Source organism: Notamacropus eugenii, chromosome 1, assembly GCF_028372415.1.
Source record: "Notamacropus eugenii isolate mMacEug1 chromosome 1, mMacEug1.pri_v2, whole genome shotgun sequence".
In the NCBI taxonomy this organism is placed as follows: domain Eukaryota; kingdom Metazoa; phylum Chordata; class Mammalia; order Diprotodontia; family Macropodidae; genus Notamacropus; species Notamacropus eugenii.
In genome coordinates this window covers 2038201-2065201 of record NC_092872.1, presented here as the reverse complement: position 1 = coordinate 2065201, position 27001 = coordinate 2038201, and the positions used below count along the sequence as shown (strand labels likewise).

Sequence of the window (27001 nt, the reverse complement as noted above, 5' to 3'; positions counted from 1 at the left end):
TCATTTTAGTTAGAGGCCTTTATTGAGGTTCCATTATGTCGAATTGCTGTCTGGAGAAGTACTGGGTAAAATATTCTATTTTATAATAGAATGAACATCTGCCTAGAGTCACTGCAGAGATGAAGACACAGACCCCCACCCCACCCAAGAGACCCGAGTCCTCATTTAAGACATTATCCTCAGTGATGGAGCCCAGCCTCTAGCCCTTTAGACAAACAAGTGTTCTAGGCCTACCTATATTAGTGGGTGTGTTTGTTTTCTCTCAGTCCCTAGGACATTATCTGCTGCCTGCACCCCCCTCCCCCCAGACCAGCTAACCTACTTTTGTAGGAAACATGCATAGTCCTGATTGGTACATAGGAGTTCCAGTAGCAAAGTAGGCACTGCTGTGAAGTCCTGGGTGACGTAAGTCAGTGCCCATGGCAAGGAGGATCTCTGACAAGAACTCCACTGTTTGGTTGGTTGAGATGAAACGCAGGTAGCTGGGCCAGGTAGCACTACTGCAGATGTCAGGGATCCAGCTCCCAGAACCAAAACACCTAGCCCCTCCATTCTTGAGAGTGGAGTCTTGAGCCTGGCCCATCCTGAGGTTCCTAGATCAGTCTCACAGACACACAGGATAGATTTTCCCAGTTTAATGAACGCACACCTGGAGCCACTCCTTACAGCCTTCCCTGACCTGGGCTGGAGCCTACAGCTCTCCATCCACAGGCCATAGAAATGATGAGAGTGGCCCTCGCAGAACAGCATAGGCAAAGAAACGAAAACATAAATACTATTAACCTCCGCCCCAAGCCCAGAGGTTTAGCGCAGCAGTCTTCTGTAAGTATCCTTCTGCAAGATTAAAGGACAGTTATATCATAAAAAAATAGGAAACATATTCCACTGGCAAAGAGCATATTCTGTATTTAAGGTACATCCCAACATAGAAAAATAAAATTCAAATATGCGATGTATTTACAGGACTTATTCACAGTGAAAGAATATGGTATACTTAAAGAAACAGGCTTTCAAACCAAGATTTGGTAGAAAAGACTGACATTTTCTGGCTTTTTAAGTGTTTTCAGAGTCCAGTTCCCCCCTGCTATATATTTGATCCTCCGTGTGACTAGAGTAGGCCCTTAAGGCTTCTTGATTTACCTCTTTAAAGGATGAGATGAGGATGGAGGTTGTCAAAGGCTGGGGCCCTACTCATACCATGGATTGTTCATTAGTGGTTGAAATGGCCTTTTCTGTAGCACCACTCTCTAGTCCTTGCTCCTCCTTGGGATACCATTTTCTACCTTACACTTTCTCTTTTCCCCTTTTCATTCCTTCTCCGTCTCCTACATTCACTGCAGGAAGGGGAAAACTGTCTAATGGACTTGGCTTTCAGCTCATCCCCTTCAGGTTGGTTCACTTTGAAATCCAATGGGAGACAGAAGGCACAGATGCAGCCTGTATATGTGTTTCAGAGAAAGGAGCAAACCTCCCCCCACCCCATTACCTGTTTTTTCCAAAGAGGAGGAAATGTCAGACTTATTTTCTCTTTTTTGTCCTCCTTTGCCCATTTGCTGCATGGCTGACTACTTTGGTCATCCTCAGAATATGAACGGTCTTTTCAATTTTCAGTCCTCCCCCACTCCCTAAGCGTAGGGCTGAATTATTCCTTGGATAGCTCTATGTAGCGTTTGTCCCAGACACAGACATCTGTTCCAGGATTTAGAGTTCCCAACTTTCCCCTCTAAATTTGCATCTTTTAGAAAAAACCCTATTTAAAATGGCTCTCACACCCAAAGTCATCTTCGGAACCCTGCCCAGCAGAAAATGAGAACCCCAGGATGACAGCTGCCCAGCTTCTCTCAAAGCTCCTGAGAAGACTCTTTGGACTAGTTAGTTGATGCCAGTTCTCGCTCTTCGAGAGGACTTCTTTCTCTACCACTACCCCGCTTTGGATCTCACTCTTTCCCTTGAGATCCTGGGGCCTCTATATTCCTCTGGCTCTCTGCCTACCAGTTCAGACTGTGAAATTTGTGACACTGAATTTAAACGTTTGCCTTGACAGGTGGAGACCCAGTATGAGGGGCCAGACCCCAGGCTCTGGGACAGAGGTCAGACGCAAGTCAGAGACTGATCCTCTCTCTAATCCACCCTAGCTCCCACCTAGGCTTCCCCAGGGTACGTGCTCAGGTGCCAGGTCAAAGCTCCCACTTTTTTCATCCACCCTTCCTCTACTACATCTAATGACATTTTCCTCATTTTCCCAGAAAAAAAAGATGGAAAACTAAAACCTCCCTTCCCCCTACTCTATCCCTATCCCTACGACTCCAGATCTTTCTGCCAAGAATCCCTGACCCTCTCCGTGTGGAGTAGGGAATGGAGAACCGGAATTTTCTGAGTTCACACTAGCCATTGCTACAGAAACCAATGTTGGAGCCTAGAGGAATCCTGGGGGGGAGGAGAAGGGGGGGCCGAGCAGAGAATGAAAGGAGGGAGCAGGAATTTGCCATTAGAAAGCCAAGAAATCCCAGGAGTAGGAGGGGACACCCCTGGCCAGCTCCGAGATCTTGCAGTCCATCGTCCCTACCCTGCAGACAACACTTTTGCCATAATCCTCTACTTGCACATCCCCAAGAAAGCTATTGCACAAGGCAGCCCACTCTCTTGGACGGTCAGTCTATTATTGAATTAAAAATCTGACATCCATCTCCCTGCAGCTTCCACCCATTGATCCTAGTTCCATCCTCTGGAGCTACTCAAAATAAATCTGATCCTTTTTCCATATGACAGTTCTTCAGATATTAAAGAAAATGACCAAGCTTCTTCTCTCTCTGGTCCCCGGTCCCTGCCCCCAAGTCCCCAGGTCAAACACCTCCAGTTCTCTGACTGTTTTTCATACAACAAAACTCTTCCTTGGCATATGCTCCACTTTGTCTGTGTCTTCTCTAAAATATAACCCTCAGAGCTGAAGACAGGCCTCCAGATGCTGACTAACCAGGGCAGAGGGCAGCAGGGTTATTATATCCCTCGATCTCCTTTCTTCTGGGCATTTGAATTCTATTAATTCATCCCATATTGCATTAGCTTTTTTTTTTTCAATACTGATGACTCATATTGAGCTGTGAGAACAGAATTGGGTCTTTCTTCTGTTGCCTGAAACTTGTCTCTTGTTGGCATCCGAATGGTGCCCCCATGATCAGAGGGAAAATAGGCCTAAATGCCTCAGATAAACTGTGGCTTCATTCTAATGGGACTCCCCAAAGGCAAAGAAGAGGGGATATGGAGAGCAGTATGGGGGCCCTGGACTCTCAGCTTCGAAGCCTAAATTCCTAAAACTGAAGGGTGTTGTCCCATCTTTTCCACATGCCTCAGACATGAGAAGATGGATAAAAAGACCAGTGAGAGTAGAAGCAAAGGTATAAGGCAGTGTGGTACAGTAGGAAAGGCTGCTGGCTCTGGATTCAAAGGACCTTGGTTCACTTTGTCACTTGCTACCTTTATAATCTTGAGTAATTCACTCAATCTCTCTGGGCCTCAGTTTCCTCATATATAAAATGAGGATAGGATTGGAGGGTCTTCAAAGTCCCTTTCAGCTCTCAATCTCTGATATGTCTGATAGAGTCCAAACAAATTTCTCTACCCCCCTCTTCCCCACCCCCATCTTCCTCCTAGTGGCCCACCACCCACCTTGAGGAAGGATTGATTCTGTTAGTAGAAACTCTGCTGAGCTTTCCTACATTAAACAAGAATGGACACATTTGCCATCTTTGCTCTTGTCCTCTTCCCCAGACGTTGAGCCCTGGGAGAATCTCAGTGTCTCTTGTCCCACCTGCCACCACCTCAACATGAGACTGGTTCCTCTGGCCCAGGTACCCTAACAGTTGTTCAGAATGGCTATTGTTTTACAGGCTGAGAAAGAAAAATAAAACCGCCCTCATCTTTGGGCACAGCTGGAAATGTGTTTGGAAAACCAGACTCCACCTCCCAAGAAGAACAAAGGGCAGTGGGATATGAACAGGCCTCTTGGGGCTTGGCGGTCCCTGGCGACACTGGCAGGAAGGGGTGCGGGCTATGGCACAGAGGGTAAAGGAAAGGGGCCTCCCAGTCCTCATCAGAATCCTGGGGATCTCCAGGTCAGAACCCAGCCACTGGATTCCTGCCTATTAGGCACAGGGAGGCCAGAGATTTAATTCCCTGCGAAAGATAGGGTGCTAGACAAGATGGTCAGTCTGTGCTCTAGGCACCCCTGCCCCAGCTATACGTTTGGGGAGGCAGAAAGCAGGGCAGCCCATGAGGTTTCCCTCTGGGCGAGCCCATCCCAGCTGCCTCCTACTCTTCTATGTAGCCTCCACTTCCCGGGGGGTCCGATTGCGTTCCCCCTGCGCTCTGCTCTTTGCCTTCTTTCCCAGCTCAGTCCCCAACCAGCTCTTGGCCTTGCTGTGCTTTCCCTTGTGTCGATAACGGTCACTGCACCATATGCGCTCACAGTACTCCTCTACCCGGGGCAGGTTGGCATAGCCGATGAGCTGGAGGATGTCTTTGTACCATGCGCGGGATGGGACTGAAGCAGAATTCCTGGGGATCGACTCCTCTTCCCCATGCTCCCGGGGGAACAGGCTCTCCAGCTGTTCAGCTCCTATCACCTCCAGGGCCAGTCTGGCCACCGTCTGGGCAAACCCGTGTTCCAGGGTCCTACAGGAATAAGTGCCTGCATCAAGGCGATTAAGCCTCCGGAACAGCAGCCCGTGCTCTGTTTGTAGGATTCGTTCGTCTGTCTTCACCTGTTGGGAACGGGATCCATGAGAAGGGTGGAAACGCATGATTTTTGCCTATAAAAATGCCAGATGTCCTTCTGCATCCCCTTCTAGTCCTACTGCCTCCATGAAACCTTCCCCAACAACTCCAAGCCCACACTGATCTACTGCTCCTCTCCCTCACAACTCCCAAAGCACTTTAAGATTAATGCTTAGTAATTAATTATTCAAATTATTCACTCTTTAAATATTTAGTTCATCCATGTTTAGTTCCTAGTCATTTCAGATATATTAGGCTCCTTTTTCCAACTCCATGGCCTAGCATAGAGCTAATCCACAGCAGGCATTCATACTCTTAGCTTCCTCGCAAGACAGAGAAGACTCCTGCCCCAGTCACCTGAAAGCTCCTGTTGTGCCCAGACGTAATGGCCTGGGGTACTTCCCAGACTTTTCAAGAACCACGTTTCTGCAAAGGAAGATCCTGCCTTTATGAAGGCCTCACCTAGCCCCACCTCTCAATCCTCTTCCCAAAGCTCAGCTTTCTAAGTTGCCCTCCTCACCCTCTGCCACCACTCCCTATGAATTCCTCACAGTACCCTATTTGCCAGCTGGCCCATCACTAGCCCTCCCCCAATTCTCAAGCCCAGAAGTTCCCTTTTCTGTAATCAATCTGCCCTCTCCTCCCTCAGACCCTGAGAGCAGGGTCAGCTAGCTGTGGAATTGCTTCTTCATCCCACCCACGCCTACCCCTCCGAGCACCAGACTGAAGCCAACTCAGGGGCCGGCAGGCTCTTCCGGATCTGCAGGGAGGGAAGAGGGGGTCAAGGCAGACAGCTGGGCTCCTGGCAGGAAGTATCATGACCAGGCAATAGAAAAGGGCCCAGATCTAGTACAGAGGGGGATGGGTGGGAGCACCTGGTGGGTAGAGGGACTGGCAAGGGTGAGGAGGACCCTTTCTAAGGTCCTCCAAGCCTGGGACAGAAAGAAAGGAAAACTTGTTGGTGTGTTATCCTTTAGGATAACAAACCTGTACCCAAGAAGCCAGACTGTTTATTTAATAACTTTATTTTAGCATAATCGGTTTATGTCTAAATCCTATGTATTTTACTTTAAGCATTTAAAAATGTTATTCTGAGAAGGCATTCATAGACTTCACCAGATTGCCAGAGGGGGTCATGACTCAGAAAAGGTTAAAAATTCCCTTATGTAGGGGATGTTTGCTCCTGTCCCCAGGAGCAAGACCTCCCTGGCCCATTCCTCTCCCCCCCAGAGAGACAGACAGACAGACAGACAGACAGACAGACAGACACACACACACACACACACACACACACACATATCCTGTGTTCCATCCTACTTCCACACCTTTACCCACACCCTTCCCCCTCACAGGGGTGCCATTCACACCTCAATGAAGCTTTCCCTGACGACTATTTCAGTCTATACTGATCTCCTTTTACAACTGTCTTTACCACACTCAACAGCTTATCTCACACGCATCTATACTGAATTCTTTTGCTATTCTGTAATTGTTTTGATGATATTTCCTTTCCTAGCAAGGCTGTTTTCCTTGAGGGAAGGATCATATTTTCTTCTCTTGTCTTCCGACATAGGGCTGGACACCCAGAAGAAGCTGAGTAATTCATTCATTCATCCATTCGAGCATTTTAAGCATCTACTGTGTGCCAAGGACAGCGTTGGGCACATGGTACACAGAGACAAAAACTAGCATCTACCCACAGGGAACTATATCCCACTGAGGGAAAACAATATGTATTCATAAGTAGATATAAAGTATAAGCACTTTTGTGGGGGGGGGACCAGCAACCCAGGGAGAAGGAAAAGCTCCCAAAAATGCCTCTTGTAGAAAATGGCACTTGAGTTGAGTTTTAAAGGGGTGAAGGAAGGCATGTATTGAGGCACCGATCACATCTTGGACAAGGGTATGGAGAGGGGAACAGCAAGTAAGCTATTTAGTGTGGTAAAGGGGCGTGATATGTAACAAGCCTAGAATGGTAGGTAGAGTCACAAAGAAATGACATGTATTTCTTTGATAGAGCAGTGTTGCCCTGCCCTGGAGGAGGAAAGAAAGGGGAGGCAGAGGAGAGAGAGAGAGAGAGAAAGGGAGAGTGAGAAGAAGCAAGAGAAAAGAGAAAAGAGAGTGAGGGAGGAGGAGAGAGGCAGAGAGGTGGGTGGATGGGTGGAAGCCATGCTCACCTGGTCTGGCTGTTCATCCTTGGGTCTCTGCACGAACCAGTGCACAGTGGCCTGGGGTGACTTGGGCCGGCATTCCAAGAAGGTGCTGTTGTGTTCTGTGCCATACACCACAGTGGCCTCCATGCTCCCCATGACATCCCCTGGAAAGAGGCAATTGGGACACTCAACCTGACCTAGGAATCCCAACCTAAGCTCTTTCTCCTTGGCCTTCAGCCTCTGGGATGAATCAAGAGCTCCCATCTTGCCCTCCCCTGGAGATGGGTCTGGAAGTTAGAACTGATGGGAGCTCTTTATACTTTCCAAATCACTTTCACATTTTCTCATTATCCCCTTATAATAGCTTCTGTGTGTCACCAAGGTGACTGACTGGTATCATTCCCAATGGAGAAGGGGGCAGAATGAGACCCATGTAGAAGTGACTTGCTCGGGGCCTCAGAGTTGCCGAGCTGGGACCATGCATCCAAGTCTCTCTGTTTCCTGAGAGTCTTAAGGTCCTTGAGAGCAAGGACTGTGTCAGTTTTGTTTTGGCATTAACAGTGCTTAGCTTGGCACCCAGCACACTGCATGAATTGATAGTGCAGGAGACAGAGCCATAACCTCAAACTGAGAGGTCAGGCCTTCTTCTGCTGCATCTCTAAGTAACAATTTCTGTTAGATTTGGGTGGAGAGGGCAGGAAGTTCATCCCCAGAAGATTCCCAGAGGAAGTGGAAGTGGATCCTTGCCCACCCCCAGGCCTCCACACACATGTCCCTCACCACTGGGGCTCTGGCCCAAGCACTGCAATGCTGGGTTGCCATGCCGGATGTCTTGCCGTCGGAATCGCCGTTTATTAGAACTGGGTTGGTATCGAGTGCAGGTGTTGCCATCCCAAGCACAGTAGGGATCCCGGGCCAGGCAGCACTCTGCACAGGCGTTGCCATATGTCTCACACTGATGCAGCCGCAGCTGGGCCACACCCAGTGGGGAACCCACGTACAGCATTTGCTAGATTGGGATCAGACAGAGTGGCAGGAGAGTCAGTATGGTATCCCATCCAGAGCCAGGGTTCCTTAGACCCATTAAAGCACTTTGATCTCAAAGGGCAAGAGAGCTGGGAGAAACTCAGTGACATAGAGTTAGGGAGGCAGGAAAGGCTATGGAGCTCCTGAGAGTCCCTCCTCCTCAAGGAATTCTTCTTCAATTGACCAAATAAAAACCAATAGTTCTCTTATCCCATCCTGATTGCTTTTAACCTCTTTTGCTACTTCCCGCTAAAGACACACATCCTTGTCCTTCCCCAAAAATGACAAGGAACCTATAGGCTGCCTTATAGACAGATCCCACTTTAAACAAACCTGACATAGGAAAATCCAGATTTATACAAATTATAAATTGAAGCAGGGAGAAAAGGGAATTCTTTGTGTGAGACATAGTGCTGTGGAGTGGAGAGTGCACTGAGTCAAATAGCCAGAGACTGTTCTTGGGCACACCACTTTCCTTATCTTGGTCTCAATTTCCTCATCTATAAAAATGAGTAAATTGGCCTGTGAAATTTCTTGGCTTCCTTCTATTTCTAAATCCCATGGGTGTGATTTGTGGTATGGCTCTTTAAATAAGGTCCCCTAATGCCCTAAAATATAGTTTGATAGACATGAATCTGAAGGACCTGCTTCCTCTCTGAAGCCTTCTCAAAGCTCTGAAGGACCCCCTCCCCCGACTCCAACTTGTCTGGGCCACACAACCCAGCACATGGTCAGACACAGAACTTCTGTGATGCTTCCCTGTGCACTAATCTTTTCTTCTCCACTAGACTGTGGACTCCAAGGGGGCAACACAGCCTGTCAAAAGCTCAACACGATACGAATTTTGGAAGGAAGAAAGAAAAGATAGATGAGCTCAAGATAAGGGGGGAAGGCTAAGCCAAGGGAGAGGAGGAAGAAGTCAGAAAGAAGGAAAAGGAGAAAGAAAGAAGAGGACAAGGGAGGAGAAAGGAAGAGATAAACAGAGACAGAGAGGGAAAAGATGTTCCTCTTACCCGTTTAACAGAGATCTCCATCTCGATGATGGGTGTGGGCACCTAGGGGCAGAGTGGGAACTGAGCATTAGGACTGAGTCTCCACCCTCCCCTTTACTCCATTTCCACAGTCCCCTAACCCAGTCACGCAAGCTATCCCACAGGGCCCTTCTTCAAAAGCTGGCTCTCAGCCTGGATTCAAAAGAGCGCTTCTGGCTTTTACAAGGGTCCTTCCTCTTCCAAGAGCCAAGCTCTTGAAGTGAAGGCCAAGCAGCCTTCTCCAGCTGTTCAATTTAGGAGAAAAGTCTCCATTGCCAGCCAACATCCTCCTTGCTGAATTCGGTTTAAGTCCTAGGCTAAGTGCAAACTTGGAGGTTGGTCATCTTCCCAGGTCCCTAACTCCTCCATTCTTAATTATCTTGTTATAACCTACCACTTTGCCCCCAATGTATACCCTGTTTTCCTACAGGCACAAGTCCAACCCCTCCCCAACAGACTGCTCAAAGACACTATACTAGTATAGCAGTAGCTCCTCAGGTTCTCTCACTGAATTATCATCTGTGTCCAGCCCCCTAACTGTGTCTGTTTCCCAAGGCTCTGTCTTCTTGAGCCCTTTTCTCTCTATATACTCTCCTAGCAGGATCATCAGCAACCATGAGTTTTGTCACCGTGATTCCTAAATATATTTTCCATACTTTCTTGACTTCTCTACCTGGATATCCCATGAGTATACCAAACTCAACATATGCAAAATGGAGTTCATTATCTTCCCCAACTAATTTGTCCCTCTAGCAAACTCTTCTGGTTTTTGTTGAGCATTCATCCTTCCAGTCATCCTGGTTCATATGCTCAGTCAAGGTCAACTCTTCTCTTTCCTTCACTTACCAAATACAAGTCAGTTGCCAAGCCTTGCCAATCCTACCTGCATAACATATCCCATATACATGCCTGGAGCTTGGTATCCCATCCTCCCCCTCCATGCCTTTTCCTAGGCTGTTCCCCAAGACAGCTCTAGAATACATTCCTTTCTCATCTCTGTCTCTTAGATACTACCTCCTGCCCACCTTGCCTGATTGCCTCAGTGCATAGTGCTCTCATCCACCTTAAATTATCTTCTATTTACTTATCTGTTTATATGTTGGAACCCCCAATAAAGCAGAAACTACTTGAAGGCAGGAGTTAGATTCTTTTGTCTCTTTTTCTCACTAAGGTCTAACATAACACCTCCACATTTTGTTGTGTTATTCAGTTGTGTCCAACTCTCCATGACCTTGTATTGGGTTTTCTTGGCAAAGATATTGAATTGGTTTGTCATTTCTTTCTCCAGCTCATTTGGCAGATGAGGAAACTGAGTCAAACAGGATTAAGTGACTTACCCAGAGTCACTCAGCTAGTAAGTATCTGAGGTCAGATTTGAACTCAGGTCTTTCTGACTTCACTGTGCCACCTAACCCATGGTCTTCATCTTATCAAAATCTTTCTTTCATGGTGCCACCCAGAACTAGACACAATAGTCCAAGCATAGCCTGAGCAAGGAAGGATATAGTGGGCCCAGCCCTGGGCACCATGCCTAAGGCCACATTCACTCTTTTAGCCACCATAACATCCTGTTGTTGCACATTAGGATCCCAATTCACTAAAATCCTTGTGACTTTTCTAGATAAACCTCTATCTAGCCATACACTAGGTGGCACAGTGGATAGAGTATCCAGCCTAGAGTCAAGAAAACCTGAGTTCAAGTCCAGCCTCAGCAACTAGCTATGTGACAAATAATTTAACCCAATTTTGCCTCAGTTTCCTCATCTGGAAAATGAGCTGAGGAAGGAAATGACAAACCACTCCAGTGTCTTTGCCAAGAAAACCCCAAATGGGGTCATGAAGAGTCAGACACAATCGAACAACAATAAAACCACAAGCTAGAAGTGTTTGATTTGACATGAAATAAAGTGGATTTTTTGAACCTGAAAAGTTACGTAAGCTCTCTAGGTGTCCATTTGCTGCCCCCCAAGGTCCCTTCCAGTCCTAAATTTAAGAGTCTATGATGAATTTACACTTATCCCTATTAAGTTTCATCCTCTTCTATTTGGGTCATCATTTTAGCACGTCAAAGTCTTTTCTTTCCTTACTGATATCCAATGTGATAACTATCTCTCCTAGCTCTGTGTCATCTTCAAATTGGATAAGTAGTCCTTCATTCAAGTCATTGTAAAAAATGTTAAAACAGTACAGGACCAAGGACAGATCCCTGGGGCACTCAACTATAGACCTTCCAAGTTGATATCAAATCATTAACAACTATTCCTTGGTTCTAGTCATTCAACCTGCCTAGTCTAGTTTAACATCATCTCTCCACTATGACCACATGAGTGACAAGCGAGACGTCATCAAATGTTTGTTAAAGCTTAGATAGACTATAATAACAATACACCCTTGACCCCCCAGAACAAAAGTTAGGAAGTCCTGAGTTCAAATTCAGCTTCAAACTCTTACTCTTTTTATGACCCGGAGCAAATCCCTTACCCTCTATCTGCCTCTATTTCCTCATTTGTAAGATGGGGATAATAATTACAGGTAACTCCCAGGGTTGTTGTGAGGACAAAAAATGAGATAATGATTGTGCAAAGTGCTTTGCAAACCTCTAAGCACTATATAAATGCTAGCTATTATTATCACCCTATTTTTAAAAGGAAATGAGGTTAATATGGCATGACCTGTTCTTGATAAACTCATACTAGCCCCTTCCATTTCTCAAAGTTCCCTAACCATCCCTTTAATATGTTTCTAGACTGTTTTCCCCTCCTCTTTCTTCACCTTCTTTCAAGAGATGCATTGTTGGGTGACATAAAACCAAAATATGTTGATACAAATAAAATTTTTAAAAATATTCTAGAATTTCACCAGAAGTCAAAGCCAAGTTCCCTGGTCTTTAGTTTGTAAACTGCACTCTCTTACCATTTGAAAAAAAAATGGCAGATTTGTCTTTCTCTAGACCTCCAAGGGATCATCTAGCTCTTCCATTCTGCAATGATCCTGAGAATGGTGTCCCCAGCACGCCCTGGGACTAGTCCTACCCTAGCCATGGCTCACCTTAAACACCTGCAGCTCTTCCAGGATTGCCTCCTCAGGCTCCACAGACTTTCCAGTCTGGAAAGCAATGACCTTGAGTACAGAGCCCACATCTGAGAAGCAAGAGGACAAGGGTAAGAGGAGGGAACAGGATAAAAAGATGTTCAAAACTTGTAAGAGCCCCAGCGGAGGTCTCAGCAGCCAGAAGTGTAGAGGACCAGAAGATGCTAAAGGTGTGGTCAATGTGGTATTGAAACTGTCCATTTGGGACCATTTCGCTCCTTGGAGCAGTCTTCTTTGACGGAGTGAATCTGGCTCCATGTCTGTCACCTGCCTCCCCCTCTTACCTGTCCCTCCAGCACAAGCTAATGGTCTCCTGCTCATCTCAGAAGAAGAGAAGGGATGTAAGAGTGCAGGGGAAGTGATCCTGGGCTGGGCATCAGGTAACATGGATCTTTGGTCCTCATTCGGTCATTGTATTGCTCTGTGAGGCCCATTCTGTCTCTGAGCCTTAGTGGCTAAAGCACTCTCTAAGGTCCCTCCAGGTCTGACTGTCTTTGATATATTCACTCATAGTGAGATGCTAGAGATCCGATGTGCTTGTACAACACTATGTAGGCCAAAAGAATAACTTGCTAACAGTGGGATTCTAGGCAATACGAGAGATGTTTAGGGATGTGATTAGTAATACCAGCTCTGGCAGAAAGCAAGGGAGGAGGGATCTCAGCCTACCTACCTGTGCCCAAGAAGATGACATCATAGGCCCCATCCTCAGCCTCTACTCGGTCTACCACAATCTGGAGAAGTCGATAGGGCAGGTGAGTCTTCACCAGAATGGGACGACCGTGCCGGGGCAGCACAGATCTGAACATGAGTGGGTGGGCCCGGGTGAACTGCAGCACATCATCTGGGTAGTCTTTGGTGCTGCCAAAGGGCCGGCCAGGCTGGCTTGTGGTCTTACTGGGGCACTATGGGACCGAGGGTCGGAAGAACAGGTGGGGGAACCAGAAAGCAAAAAGATCATGCGCCAAGGAAGGGGGAGGGCAAAGAGAACAGGAGAAAAAAAAATGAGGTGACTTCTTCTCTCCTTGAGCCCCCATCCCACACTTCTAATTTTCCCAGCTCTCTCCCTGATATGAACTTTTCCCCACCCTGAGGTTCTTTCTCTTTCCTCTGCTTTCAGTGTGGGTGTTGGGAAAGCAACATGACAGAGAGATAGACTTCTCCTTCAAAGTCAGCTGACTGTCTCTAGTGAGTCTGGAGCCAAGGCTCTGTTCAGGGAATAGGGTTAGGGTGGGGCAAAGTTTGACGCCTAGGACTGTCTCCAAGGAGTGCAGGAACCAGGGCTGTACTGGGAAGGTTGAGGGTCCAAGACAAGTGCCAGAAAGTAGGGAGCCTAGGACTATGCCTAAGATTGTTTGGGGCACAGGGCCAACCTCCAAAAGTACAAGTGCAATTTGCCAGCCCCCAGTGACAGCTTTGTTAGAGTGCAGAAAGCCATCACTCCCTCAGTCCTCCTTTCTTTTCACTTCCCTCTCCCTTCTTATCCTCCCTCTCCCTTGTTGCCCATAGATCTCAACTCACCACACCTGGCCGAGGGAAGGGCACCTTGCCCACATAGGGTCCCCACTGGTGCTGGGGACCATCCCTGTGGGCAAAGGGTCCATTGAAAACCTCCCAGATGTCAGCCATGTGGTACACACAGACAGCAAATCCTTGGAATACAGCACTGCCAAAGAAATACACCAATGGGTGGCCACTCTTGAAGCTTGGGTAGAGGGTACTTACTGAGCACGAGGAAGGCTCATGAGAGATGGGAGATGAGAGCTCCTAAGACGGAAGGGAAGCTAAGAAGGCTGCAGTGTTAGGGGCTCAGAGACAGAGGATAAACTAATCAATAAGCATTTATCAAGTGCTTACTATATGAGAGAGACAGAGAAGCCCTTGTAAAGGAAGGAGGAGTGCTGGATCCAGGCTTCAGGGAGGAAGCTGAGACCGGCCACTAGCCTCTCGGAGCCTCTATTTCTTTGTCTTCAAAATAAAAGGGTTGGACTAGATAATGGAAGGGACCCCAAGTTCCCCTCTAGGTCTACACCTCATGATTCAGATGAACACAAAGAAAAGGACAAAGGAATTGAGATAGAGACCAAGAAATGAGGAGGGTAGAGCTAAGAGGACAGGCAGAGAAGGGTCAGTCTTACCTGAGTGTGCTGAACAATGCATAGACCTCTGGACTCTTCCCGTCCTTGGGCCACAGCAGGAACACGTCCTCTGGGAGGTGAATACAGCTAGATCACAATCCGAATTGACCCCCTCCTGGATCAAACCACCAAGCCAGCTTCCTTACAGCCTCTGCCCTCCAGCTTACCCAGTTGGTCAAAGTAGGTGTCAGCCCCCCCAGGGGTAGGCACGGAACAGATGAGCCTGGCCTTCAGAAATGTGCTCCATTTGTTCACCAGCACCCTCTGGCCGCCAGCATCATTCTGGGAAGAGGGACATGGGATTACTCCAGAGGTCGGACCCAGGCCAGGGAGCCTAGAGCCCTTAGTAGTAGGTGTAATAGGCAGAGTCATTCCAGGGATGGACCTCTCAGACAGTCTGAGAAGATGGAGGAGCAAAGCCCAGTCTATCCCATGCCCTTAGCCCATGTTGCAGGGACAAATGATGAGAACCTGGGAGGTAGCTCAGAAACCTAGGATCTTTCCCTGACCCCAGCTTTTATGCCAGGATCTTCATTTCTACTTTTGAAACTGAAGGGAGGGAAAAAACTTGCCCATACTCCTGGGAAGAGGAAGCCAACATGGGTGGGAGTTAGGCCCTACCATTTCCTAGGGTTTTACCTCATTAGCCCCTAGCCACTGAACACCCCCAGACTGGCTCTCACCACACAGATGCGGCCCACACGGCTGACGATAGCTTGGCCAGAGCCCCCATCGGGAAGGGCAACTGCCTCCGAGAAGAAAAAGTAGACCTTGTCGTTGTCCCGGTCAGCATTGTCAGGGATAAGGGCAGCACCCACAAACCTGGGGTCTGCAGGGGAGAGGGCAGAGAGTTTGTGGGGGAAGAAGAGTTCTCTGGGAGCAGTACCTTAGTCTGCCAGAGGTCAGCTAGAGAGGTGTGGGGAGCTGAGGCTGGACCCACCCCCAGAACCAGGTCTGGAATCCTGAGGATAGGTGGGAGGTGGGCTTCTTCCACTCCTGCTTCTCTCCTTCCCCCAGATACTTTAGGCCTTGCTTCTCTGGCCAGTCCCCAAGAGAATTCTGTTGTTGAGCTATCCACACAGTGGCTCACCATGCAAGAGGCTCTGGTCAGTGTCAGAGCGAAGGGCAGGCCGGGCACCACCAGTGCGAAAGATTACAGCTTCTCGACCCAAGAAGTCGGCAGTGAGGCCTGTGTACAGCTCTCCACCTGGGAGAGAGGGGGAATCAGGGATGGGGGCACTGGCAGCCAAGGTGGGTATGGTAAGGGGAGGGGTTTCCAAATCTGCTTCTTTACCTCACTTTCCCCTCTCCGACCAGCCCCATTGCTCCCCTCAAACCCAGGCACTGTCCACAACTACTTCTTAGGGGTCCCCAACCTTTCAGTTCTGTCCATGTCAATGACCTACCCATTGTCTACTTCTGGACTCTGGTTCAGATCACATCCTCAGGCTGGGCCCACTAAGTATATTGCCCTCCCCCAGCCCTTCATTTTTGCACTCAGGAACTATGGAGGAGATAGAAGTAGAACCAGACCCTGTCCTCAGCGAGCTCACAGTATAGTCAGACATAAGACTCACGCAGCAAACAGAAAAAGCTAGTTGAGAGATCCCACTAAGTGCACTATTTCTGTCACTGGAATGACCCTGAACCCAGAGCACTTCCTTTTGTCCCACATTACCCACCATTCCTGCCTTCTTCCCCCAAATGTCTGTCCCTGCTTCTGCTGTTAGCTCTCCCCTCAGGTTTGTGCCCACATCCCCATTCCACCAAGAGTCACCCACCAACAAAGGTGCTGGAAAAGGGTCGGTCAGGCTCATGCGGGCAGCGTCCCCGCCCACCCTCCACACTGGCCTGGTTCAGGTTGAACACATGCTAAGGGTGGCAAAGGGAGAGGGAAGGGATGGTTATTGTGAAGAATCCCAGCCAGGTGCCCACATCATGCCCATCCCTCCCCATCTTCCTTCCCACCCTCTCTCCCTCCCTCCTCTTTTTCTCTTAGGAAGACAAGATCCTTAGAGCCCCAGAAAAGTCTAGCTAGTTCCTGGTCTCCTGCCATAATCAGCCAGAAGGTCACCAGGGTTCAGGCTGATTGTGTAAAATCAGAGAAGTGCTTGGAATGGAATCAGGGGGAGGATCTTAGATCTCTTCCTACTCACCCACCTCCCCCTCTCCAGGCACAAAGCCTTCCCTTCAGGGTTACCACCATCAGACTCCCTCATGCCCCAGGGCTGGGTACTTCCCTTCATTTTCAGTTCAATGGGGAGCCTTCAAGTAGAGTCAGACTCTGAAGCCAGAGGAAGGAGGCGTGGGGAATGCCATTCCCTTGTAGTCCCTGCCCTTTGGAGACCCCATGGCCGGCAGAGTTCCCAGCAAAAGGCCACTCAGTGCCTTGGCACCTCTTGCCCCTGGGCCCGGAGCCAGGTGCTCCCTGCTCACCTCCCCCCGATGACCCACAGTGATGAGGGCACACATGGGCTGGAAGGCTCCAGTACCGCAGGCCAGCAGATGGGTTCTGTTGTAAGGGTGTAGCACTCTGATGTAGTTGGCACATTCAGTCTGGAGGGGAAACCGACAGAAGAGTGAGGCCCAAGGAAGGCAAGGAAACCGCTGTCCATCTCCTCAACTCAAGTCCGCACAGGAAGAGGGCCCAGGATCCAGAGGCTCAGCTCCTTCAGATTCCCTGGAGCTCAGTCACTTTCTGACTGGTTGCAGGCATGGAATGACCCCGTTGAAGAATTTTCCTTGGTCCTCCATTTCCTACAGGTCAAAGGACTGGTTCCTTAGCTTGGCGTTTAAGGCCTTCTACAGTCTGGCCTCCAAATCTATTTTTCCAGCCTTCTTTCTTACCCCCTCATAACTACAATGTGGTCAAACTGGATTATTTCCCATGCCCTCCATGTGTTCTACACTAGTCCATTATGGTATGGTAAATAGGGCCCTGGGCTTGGAGTCAGGAAGACTTACTTTCAGATCTCTTCTCTGACACTTAATTAACAGTGTGACCTTGAGCAAGCCATGTTAACCACCCTGTGTCTCAGTTTCCTCACCTGTAAAAATTTGTGGTTTGGACTTGGCCTACAGAGTTCCTTTCAGATCTAGATCTATGACCTTCTGGCCTTTGCTCTCTTTGTTCTCTTTGCCTAGAATTCTGTCCTTCCATTTTTGGCACAAACCTACCCTTCCTTCAAGGCCTAGATCAGCTCTACCTCCCCCATGAAGCATTTCCTGTTTCTTCTAGACCCTTCTGAATTCTCTTCCTGAAACTCTACAATACTTTGTCCCTACCTCTATGATGGCCCTTATCACCCCCTGCCTTATGTCAGTTATACGTCCTGGCTCCCCACCCCCATACTTGGAGCTCCATGAGAAGAAAGATTAGGTTTTATTTGTTTTTGTCTAAAGCTCAGCCCTTAGCACGACTCCTCCCCCCAATATAGATTTTGTGAATGTTGTCGAGGGGCAGGTGCACTGTTGTGTATGTTGGATTGGCGCTGGGATTGTGCCCATTCCAGACAGTCTCGCTGCTATCCTTGTCCTTGGATAGATGTCTGGAAATTGCATTTTACCGGCCTTTGCTTCGCCTGGGGCAGCCAGGGAGCAGGCTGGATCATAATCCCCTACACTACCTAAGTTCCTCCAGAATGCCCTCTCCCTGCCTCGTCTGGCCCATTGTCTTCCTGGCCCAGGCGGGAAGGAAATTAGGTCTTCTATTGCTCTGAGTTGCTGGTTCTTGAATTGGCAAAGAAAAGAGGGAACAGGGGCTGGACCCAGACTCTTCCTCAGCAGCACCTCTCTCTGAGGGACAGTGTGACCAAGAGTCTGGTGATCAGTTGAAAGCCAGGCTTCCATCTACACCCCATCCCACTCCCCAACACCCACACCTGTGCTGTGATTGGCCGAGAGACAAGCATCTATTTCATTTGGGTAAATTTTTAAAAAATGAGTGCTGGAATTTACATCTCCTCCACCACTGTCCCATAGTTTGGAACACTAGGGTCTCCTTGGGATGCCAAAGCAGCAAGTAAATCTCCCTGGCATCCCTTTTCAGAAAGGGAAACCAAACTGGTGCCCCAATGACCTTAGAGTCAGTCGGTACCAACCTGGGAAACCAAGATCTAAGAGAACTGGCACAAGACGAAGTTCCAACAATGTGCTTCACCCTCACTTACCAGGGGATCCCTGCCTTTCAGGATACATTCCTCCTTCTGGCCAGGTTGAGGAGGCCATAAGATCTGTGAACACATACAGTATTGGGGTATGGGCTGAGAGAAGGGAGGGAGGAACTAGGGGAAAATCCCTTTCTAACATTTGGGAAAGGAATATAGGAACTTGGAAACTCACATCATGCTTGGGGGCTGGAGGTGGCAGGGAGAGAATGGATAGGGAGCCCTCCATCTGATCCTAAAGCTTACTATATATATGAACTTGAGAATATTCTGTCTCTTTGGACTTCAATTTCCCCATTTGTAAAATGAGAGTGTGGCACTAGATGGTCTTTAAGGTGCCCCCCAATAAAGCAACCAGCATTTATTAAGCACCTACTATGTTCTGACACTCTAATATTCTCCAATTCTGTAGACAGTCACGGGGGAAAGCGTGGCTTTTTTGACCCAGCCCTGGAGCCCAGGCTCCTAACTTACCTCCTTGGGGTCAGGTCCTGCCTGGTCCAATCGCAGTGAGTAGAGGGTATCCCGTCCACCCAGAAAGAGTCGGTCCCGATACTCATCCAGGTACAGAACCCTTAGATCCAATTTACCCCGAGGGCCCAGGAAGAGGGTAGAGCGGTTAGTGACCAGGAGATCTATATGGCAGACACAGGGAAAGGGGACATTATGCCCAATCCAGACCTTCTTCCTAGCCTTTCCCTTCAGTATCAGATTGCCTGGCTTCTTGATCTCCAACTCATTCTCCTGGCAGAACTGTAACTAGACATTTTCTTACCTGGGGGCACAAAGGACAGTCAGACTGTGTATGCAGTCAGTCCAACCATCCCCTACCTAACCTCATCTGCCAGCCCACAGCCTGACCCCTTCCCTGTTCTAGGGTCCACCTTCTTCCTGGCCCCCATGGGTACTCTTGAGATGGTGCATTCTGGACTACCTCAGTAAAGCACAGTGCCTTCCATGTCAGCATCGTGAGCAAAATTCCTAACTGTCCCACCCCAATTTTGGCCTAATCTTTCTTCTTTCCCCCCCTCCTGCCCCCACTCTTCTCTTGGGAATGAGTGCCAGGAAGTCAGGCTAGACAAGCCAGAGTCACTTATTCCACACTGGAATCTCCTGAATGGGGGTGTGGGCAAGAAGTCACAACCCTGAAGGTACCAAGCACTAAAGAACCTACACAGGTCCCTCGTGACCACCCAAGACAAACAGGCCAGCATGATCTTGCCAGTGCCACAGGGACCTGCCTTCTCTCCTCTCTCCATATTCACCTCCCAGTAAAAAACCAAACCAAACAATTCCTGCCTTTGTACCCAGACTCTGGCACACTTGACCCTCAGCCCTATCTCCGTTTATCACCTCTCACTGCTCAGCTTTCTTCCTGATGGGTCTAGATGCCACCAAGCAATGGCAATCAATCACCTTCTTCCTAGCAGTCCAAGTATCAGTGAGAGCTGGGGAGGGAATCACACACACACACACCCACACACACCCACACACACACATACACACACAGAGAGACACACCCACACACATATACACACACAAACACACACACATATACACACATACACACACAGAGACACACCCACACACTCGCAAACACATACACATGTTACACATACACACAGACACGCAAATACACACAGACATGCGCATACACAGACACATGCTACACATACACACAAATACACACACGCACACACATACATACACACATATACACACACAGAGACACACAGACATACACAGACACACAAATACATACACATACACATGCATGCACATACACAGACACACAAACACACACACAGAGACACACTCACACACATGCACACACACAAACACATACATATACACACAGAGAGACACACAAGTACACACACACACACACACACACACACACACACACACCCCTAACTCACAAATGTGAGCATCTCTCTCCAACTTCCAATCAAGTGCCCTATGGGCCCATTCCTCATCCCATTGATTTCTCGGTCCCAAATCCCCCTGCCAGGCCACTGCTTCCCCAGTTACAAAGTCAGTTCCTCAAGGGCAGATACCATCTTACTTATCCCCAGTGCCTACTACAGTGCCTTGCATTCAGTAGGTGCTTAATAAAAAGCTTTTTCATTCTTTCGTTCCTTTCTGGCTCCAAGGCTTGCTTTCTAATCTCTAGACACCCAAGATGAGGACATAGCAGGAGCTCAGAAACCTAAACTCATTTCAACAAACATCAAGGCAAATAAGTCCCAAGATGTGTGAGCTGTAAGGGCCTCAGAGACTCTCAGATCACATTGTTCAGAGGGGAGGACTGAGACCCAGAGATCTAGAAGAGACCTCAGAGACCATGTGGTCCAAACCCTTCCCCCTATTTAACAGAGGAGTAAACTGGGACCCAGAGAGGGTCAGTGATTTGCCCCAGTGATTGGCCACCAAGGTAATGGCATCAGAATTTGAACTCAAGTCCTCTGTCTCCAAAGCCAATGTCATTCCCACTAGACAGTCTCTGGGCCTGTGACTTTCTCAGGGATAAGGCATCAGTTTTTAAGGTGATAAGAAAACTCATTGTGTGCATTCAATCTCCTGCCCTTGACAGTTAGCCAAGAGGGGTAATGAGCCAGTCCCTTTCCTGGTCCTCCATTTTCTCACCTCCCTGTCCCTTGTCCTGGTACTAAGTAGCTTTATTTTTTCAACGGTCTAATTTCCTTCCCAAGGTGGATATTTCTTGCATTTATTTCTTTTGCCTTCTGAATAAACTACACGGGGAAAAAACCACTTTTTTTGTGAAGTCTGGAGGCTGTGGAGATGGGGGGACAGATGATAAAAGGAGCAGAGACCAGACCAAGGTACCTAGTTCTGGTGGCCACAGAAAAAGGCTGGATGTGGTTGGGTGTAGCCAGTCGGTAAGGTCAGGAGCCAAGCAAGCCTGAAGCTTCAAGGAGCTAGAGTCCAAAGAGCAGGGACATTTAATAGGGTAGAGAAAGTTAACATTCTAGGACTGAAGGCTGTGGATGCGTGTGCTTTCCTTTGATGAGGCAAAACACCTACCCTGAGGTACCCAGGAAACTCATATACCCTTCTACAAGGCCTGAGCCCAGGGTTCTTTACTCATGCCCAAGATCACAGGACTCAGCCCTAGATCTCCTAACCCCTAGTTCAGGGCATATTCATTCAATAAACACTGATTAATTACCTACTGTATGCAGAACACTGCAGTAAGGACCGAGGAAGGTATAAAGTTTCAATTAGACATAGTCTCTGTACCACATGGGTCAAGGGAACCTGGATAGAAGATTGGACTCTACCAGTCCTCCAACAATGCCAGGTCTGGCATAATCTGGATCTATCCTGACCATTATTGAGTGTTCTCTCTCTGTCTCCGTCTCTGTCTGTCACACACACACACACACACGCACGCACGCACGCATGCACACTGGCAGAAGCAGGCTATGTGTTCTGGACATCAGAGGAGGTTTTCTGATCAGTTGCTTAATGTCTCCATCCTGACCTCCCTCCCCCTCCCCCTTGGCTCGTGTTTCTGGCCCCTTCTCCCTCAAGGGACCGGGGGAGGCATTGGCAATAGGGTCCCCTACCTCTGCATTTCTTACTTCCCCCATCCCTTCCATCCAGCAACTTGTTCCACTGAACATCTGGAAAAACTCCCCTGCCTGCTAGTATCATTCTGGCTTGGGAGCAGCGATTTCATGTGTCATCTGCAGCTCCAGAGAGCCCCAATTCCCAAACCCACCCTCGCCCTTCCTGCCAGCCCTCCTATGATCCCCTCTTGGCAATTTCCCTCCCATCCCTCCCCCACAAACGTCACCCCTCCCATCATGTCCCTGGCCTCTCCCTAATGTCACAGGCCAGCCTCTTCTCTGTATCTCACCCCTCTATCACACCTCAGTCTTCATCTCATGTTTCCTCTTCAGTTTATGCAACACTCAATCACATCCCAATCTGCAGCCCATCCCAACTCCTGCCTTCTCCCCTGTATCACGTCCCTGAATTTTGTCTCTCATCAAAAAGGAGAAAAAGAATCAGAGAAAGTCAGCACCAGTTTCCAGAAAAAATCAGAGTCAATAATACGGGCCCTGGGGGAGGCCAAGATGACCGAGCCAAGGCTGGAATCCGGATGAGGTCTGGCAGCTGATGAAAGGTGCAGGGGGAGAGAGCAGCTGGACGGCACACGGTCCCTGCGGGAGCCAGCTGCAGCCACAGACCGGGCCCCAGCACACCTGGTCGCTTACACAGCCCAGGGACCTTCCCCCATTCAGGATCCTTCCAAAACCCTGGCAAGCCCCTTCAAAACTCCTAGAAAACATCGCTGAGGGAAGCTAGGAGTGACCTTTCTGGTATCTTTCTGCTCTTAGCATTCTGTCTCAGTCTCAGGTCTCACTGAAAACAGAGACCATGCCTTCCCCTCGGACGGGGGGCTCTCTCATAGGCCCCCCTCAGAACAAGTACTCTGGTTTATAGAACTTGGAGCTGGAAAGGCCCACCCCAACATTAGAGATCCCCCTTCAGTAAACTCCAGCGGCTTCCTATCACCCCCAGGATCCAATATAATATCCTTCAGCAGTCTGCCCCCTCCTTATCTCTCTAGTCTTCTTGAATTTTATTCCCCCAATCAGGGCCATGGGTGTTCTCACCCGGCTGTCTCCCAGCCCCCCCAGCCTAGTGACATCTCTGGCTTCCTTAAAGACTGCTCCAATTCCTCCTTCTCAAAGCGTGCTTTCCCATTACTCCCAATGCTGGCATCTACCCTGACAGTGCCCGCTTGGCAATGGCACCCCCTAGTTCTGCATTATTTATTTCTCCTGTCCCTTCCATCCAGCAGCTTGTCCCTCTGAACATCTGGAAGAACAGTGGTTGGCACATTGCTCTGTGTTTTTTGCTTTTCTTTGCATTTCTAGGGCTAGGCGTAGTGGCCTCAAGGCCACATGTGGCCTTCTACTTCTTCAGGTGTGGCCCTTTGACCAAATCCAAACTGTACAGAACGAATCCCCTTCATAAAGGGATTCATTCTGTAAAACTTGGACTCAGTCAAAAGACAGCACTGGAGGACCTAGAAGCCCACATGTGACCTCGAGGCCACAGATTCCCCTCCCCTGGGTAGCACCTGGCATACAATAACTGCTTCATAAATGCCTTTTGACTATATGACTTGCCCAAAGTCATACAGGTAGTGAGTGACAGATTCAGAATTTGAACCCAGCACCTAATTCCAAATCCAGGGCTCTTTCACGCTACTGAGGGCAGTATAGAATCTGAAAGAGCCCGTCCTGTCTCTCCTTTCCTTGTACCCAAGAGGTACACAGAGAAAGCTCTATCAAGGTCAACTACAGCTAAGTCCTGGGCCCCTGCCTGGGCCTGGGCCCTGTGCCAGCTAGTTTGCTCTCAGAAGAAAGCAGAATGTGGCCTGGGCTTATCTAAGAGTCTCTAGGGACCCTGGGCCCCCGATAAGTCTCTGGGGGATGTGACTTTGAGGAGGCCAGAGATCAGCACTATTCTCAGCTCTTGCCCCTGGCTCTACAACCTCAGGTCTGGCTGTCCTGGGCATGGGATTTTAAACCCTTCTGAGCTCCTGGTGACCAGGACAGGAGCCAAGGCTTCTGTGAGCAAACCCTTCCCACCTTTGGGCCTTTTTCTTTACCTGTAAAATGAAATTCAACTTAGATGGCTTTTGAGGTCCTCTTTCTCTCCAACATGCTAAGAATATATAAAAACAGACTGATAACAACTTCATCCAGACCTTCCAGGAATTTTGTATGGGAAATCAGCCATTTTCTTATCCTCACAGATCAAGAGAACCCAGAATCCTGTTTGGCTCCTCCATGAGAAAATTGGGGTTACATTGATTGATTACAGAGCATCTTGGGACTAAGGGACTCAGAAGGAGGCTAGCGAAACCCCTTCCTAGAGAACCTGGCCCAGAAGGGAGCAGAAAGGAGGTGCTCAGAGGCAAGATGGGTGCTGGAGAGGGAAGACATCACTAATTTTCTCTCCAATGTTGACTTCTCCAGGTTGTGGGAGAGCCTGGGTTCCAAAAGCACCCAAGTTTGGATTTTGTTTCTGATTTGCTAAAGGCAATATGTTCCCATTCACACCTTGGCCCCTTTCCCTCAACCCTGGGGGGCCTCTGAAAGCCCCATGTCTGCAAGCCTTGGGTACACACTCCAACTCAAGGAATGTCTGCATGGCCTAAGCTGATGAATGTCTGGGCCCTCTAGCACTGGATGGAAATGTCAGTCCCTTAGCACTCGGTTGGTTGACTGGCTGGTAAAACTGCAAAGCCTGGTGGGTTTGGCCGACAAAGAACCTGGGTTCAAACCCCGTGTCTTCTACTTTCTGTGTGACCTTGGCTGGTCATTTCGCCTTCAGTCTCAGTTCCCTCATCTGTAATTAATCTGATAATCAAACAGCCTGCTCACCTATTGTAAGGAAATTATTTTGTAATTCTACAAGTGTTTAGAGAAATGGTGTGTGTGTGACCACTCTTAGGGACTTGCAAGTCGGTCATGTTTCAGTTTATTAATAGAAATGATTTTGTGGGAGATTTTTGAAATGTCCCATAAATAAAAGGCTTTGCTGCTGACAACTCACAGAATCTAAAGCTCTGAACTTGATCCAAATGGCATTTTGTTGGGTGTGTCCCTGGAGGGTCTGGGAAGGACCTTAGAGAAGGCATCTAGTTCAGTCCTTTCATTTTACAGTCAAAGAAACTGACACCCAGCGGAGACGTGACTGGACAAAAGTCACACAGAAATTAAGTGGCAGAGCCAGGGTTTGAACTCCGTCCTCTGAGTCCCAATCCAGTGCCCTTTCCACTGTGCTCCTGCCCAGAAGGGGTTTGAGTGCCTGAGGGGTGAGTTCAGGAGGCTGTGGGTATCTAGGAGATGAGCATGGATCCCTGAGGTGGTGGATACTCAGGGAAAGGGGGGTGCAGCAGGGGGTTGTCCTGGAGATGTGGCTGCTCAAGCAGGTGGGCACATGTGCCTGGGTGGACATAGGTCCACAGAACCCAAAGTCTTACCTCTGTAGGAAAGCTGTAAGCGGGGCATGCTGCTCCGGCCAGCGGCCAGGGTGACCAGCAGCCACTGGGAAGCCAGCAGGAGGAGGTCCATCCTGCCCTGAGGAGCTGTCCGTCCCGATGCTGCCAGGCTCCCAGCCACAGGGAGCCCCAGACGCTGAGCTGAGCTGAGCACAGCAGAGCAGAGCTTGCTTGGAGGTCTGTCTGCGGCCTCCCTCCCAAGCAGGGAGGCTCTCTGCTTTCGCCTGGGGAGGAGCTGCTTTGGCTAGCAGCACCAGCCTTTTATAAAGTATTCTTGGCCCCACCCAGCTTCTCGGAGGAGCCTGTGGGGAGGCGCTGAAGGAAGGACGTGGAAAGGACCCGGGAGACCAGCTGGCTTTGCCCTGACCTCCCCTGCCTCACCAACCTGACCACTTGGGAAGTGACAGCGATCCTAACTATTGTTTCATACTGCCTTACGTCAGGAACAGTGTGGCATAATGAGAAGAGCCTTCGGCTGGGAAGACCTGGGTTCCAGTCCTAACTCTATTAGGAAAGGCCAGGCAACCCTGAGCAAGTCCCTTCCTTCCCTGGGCCTCAGTTTCCCTGCCTCTGAAATGATTTGATCTCAAAGGTCCCTTCCAGTTCTTGCATTCAGAGTCTGAGTTTTTTTTCTGAGTTTTCTAGTTGTTCCCTGTGGAAACTGGACTTTGAGCTCCCCTCCCTAAGCTTCCCAGGCACAGGACCTGGAACCTGCTTCTCCTCTTGTCTTCTCCAAGCTGGGAGGAGGATCCTGGAGAGGTCACTTTGCTGCCCACATCTATCTGTCCATGGAGTAAAGAGGGGCCCATTTAGAGCAGAGATAGGCTGACCACAGAGAGGTCGAAGGTCAGCACAAAACTACCCAGAGAGCCCCTAGGCCTGACTCCTGCCTCTGCTGTACCTCTCCTATCTCCTGTGATCTTTTGTCCTGTCGAGTCCCTAGAGAATTAAAATGGAGGGGTTCACAGCCAGATGGCTCCAGTGTAGTGTCAGAGAGTCTATGGCCCAGCCCAGCACCCAGAAAGATCCCAGTTCCCCACTTAGCCAGTCAATGAACTCACTATCTTTCATTCTCAAAGAGGACCATGACATCAGGGAGGTGATGGCATGACATGCACGTGAATTGGATTTAAGTGAGGCAGGGCTGTGCAAAATCACAAGCCTCACTTTCTAGTGAGAGATGAGAGAGGGGGTTCCTGGTAATGGGGGCTACAATGAAGACATGTCTTGGGGCACAGAGTCCTGGTTTGGGAGTCAGGACATCTGGGCTTGAGCTCGGTCACCCCAATGTGATCTTAAACAAGCCCCTTTCTCCCACTTAGGCTCAGTTTCCCTATCTGTACAATTAGGGGATGTAATCACTAAACTCTTTGAACTGTGAAACTCAATATTCTGGGAGAATATTCACTGAAGAGACTGAGATCTGGAGTAAGGGGTGGGGCAGGATCCTCTCTGTGTTCCCAAGAAAAGCCTGTCCTGACTCTGGTCAAAAAACAGAGAACATCAAGCCTGGGCCCCAGAGGGACACAGCCCTAGATTACCCCGAGAGACCTCCCCTTTCCCCCGCAGACCTCCC

General features: G+C 49.0%; 1 protein-coding gene across 2 annotated transcripts; it reads right to left on the bottom strand.

Moving 5' to 3' along the window:
- Positions 1-620: 620 nt before the first annotated feature.
- SEMA3G (semaphorin 3G) lies at positions 621-25673 on the bottom strand. Of its 2 annotated transcripts, none has more exons than XM_072650054.1 (16): positions 25408-25673; positions 18852-19012; positions 18381-18443; positions 16648-16767; positions 15993-16083; positions 15302-15418; positions 14895-15040; positions 14379-14493; positions 14212-14281; positions 13595-13739; positions 12747-12978; positions 12032-12123; positions 8966-9007; positions 7707-7935; positions 6951-7090; positions 621-4760 (listed from the first exon to the last, which is right to left on the bottom strand). In XM_072650054.1, the coding sequence occupies exons 1-16, from the start codon at positions 25496-25498 to the stop codon at positions 4317-4319; spliced, it is 2298 nt and encodes a 765-aa protein (XP_072506155.1). In that variant the 5' UTR covers positions 25499-25673; the 3' UTR covers positions 621-4316. The 2 variants fall into 2 exon arrangements, with proteins under 2 accessions (XP_072506155.1, XP_072506156.1); XM_072650055.1 differs by lacking the exon at positions 621-4760 and adding an exon at positions 4788-5199 and having other exon boundaries at positions 25408-25656.
- Positions 25674-27001: the final 1328 nt, after the last annotated feature.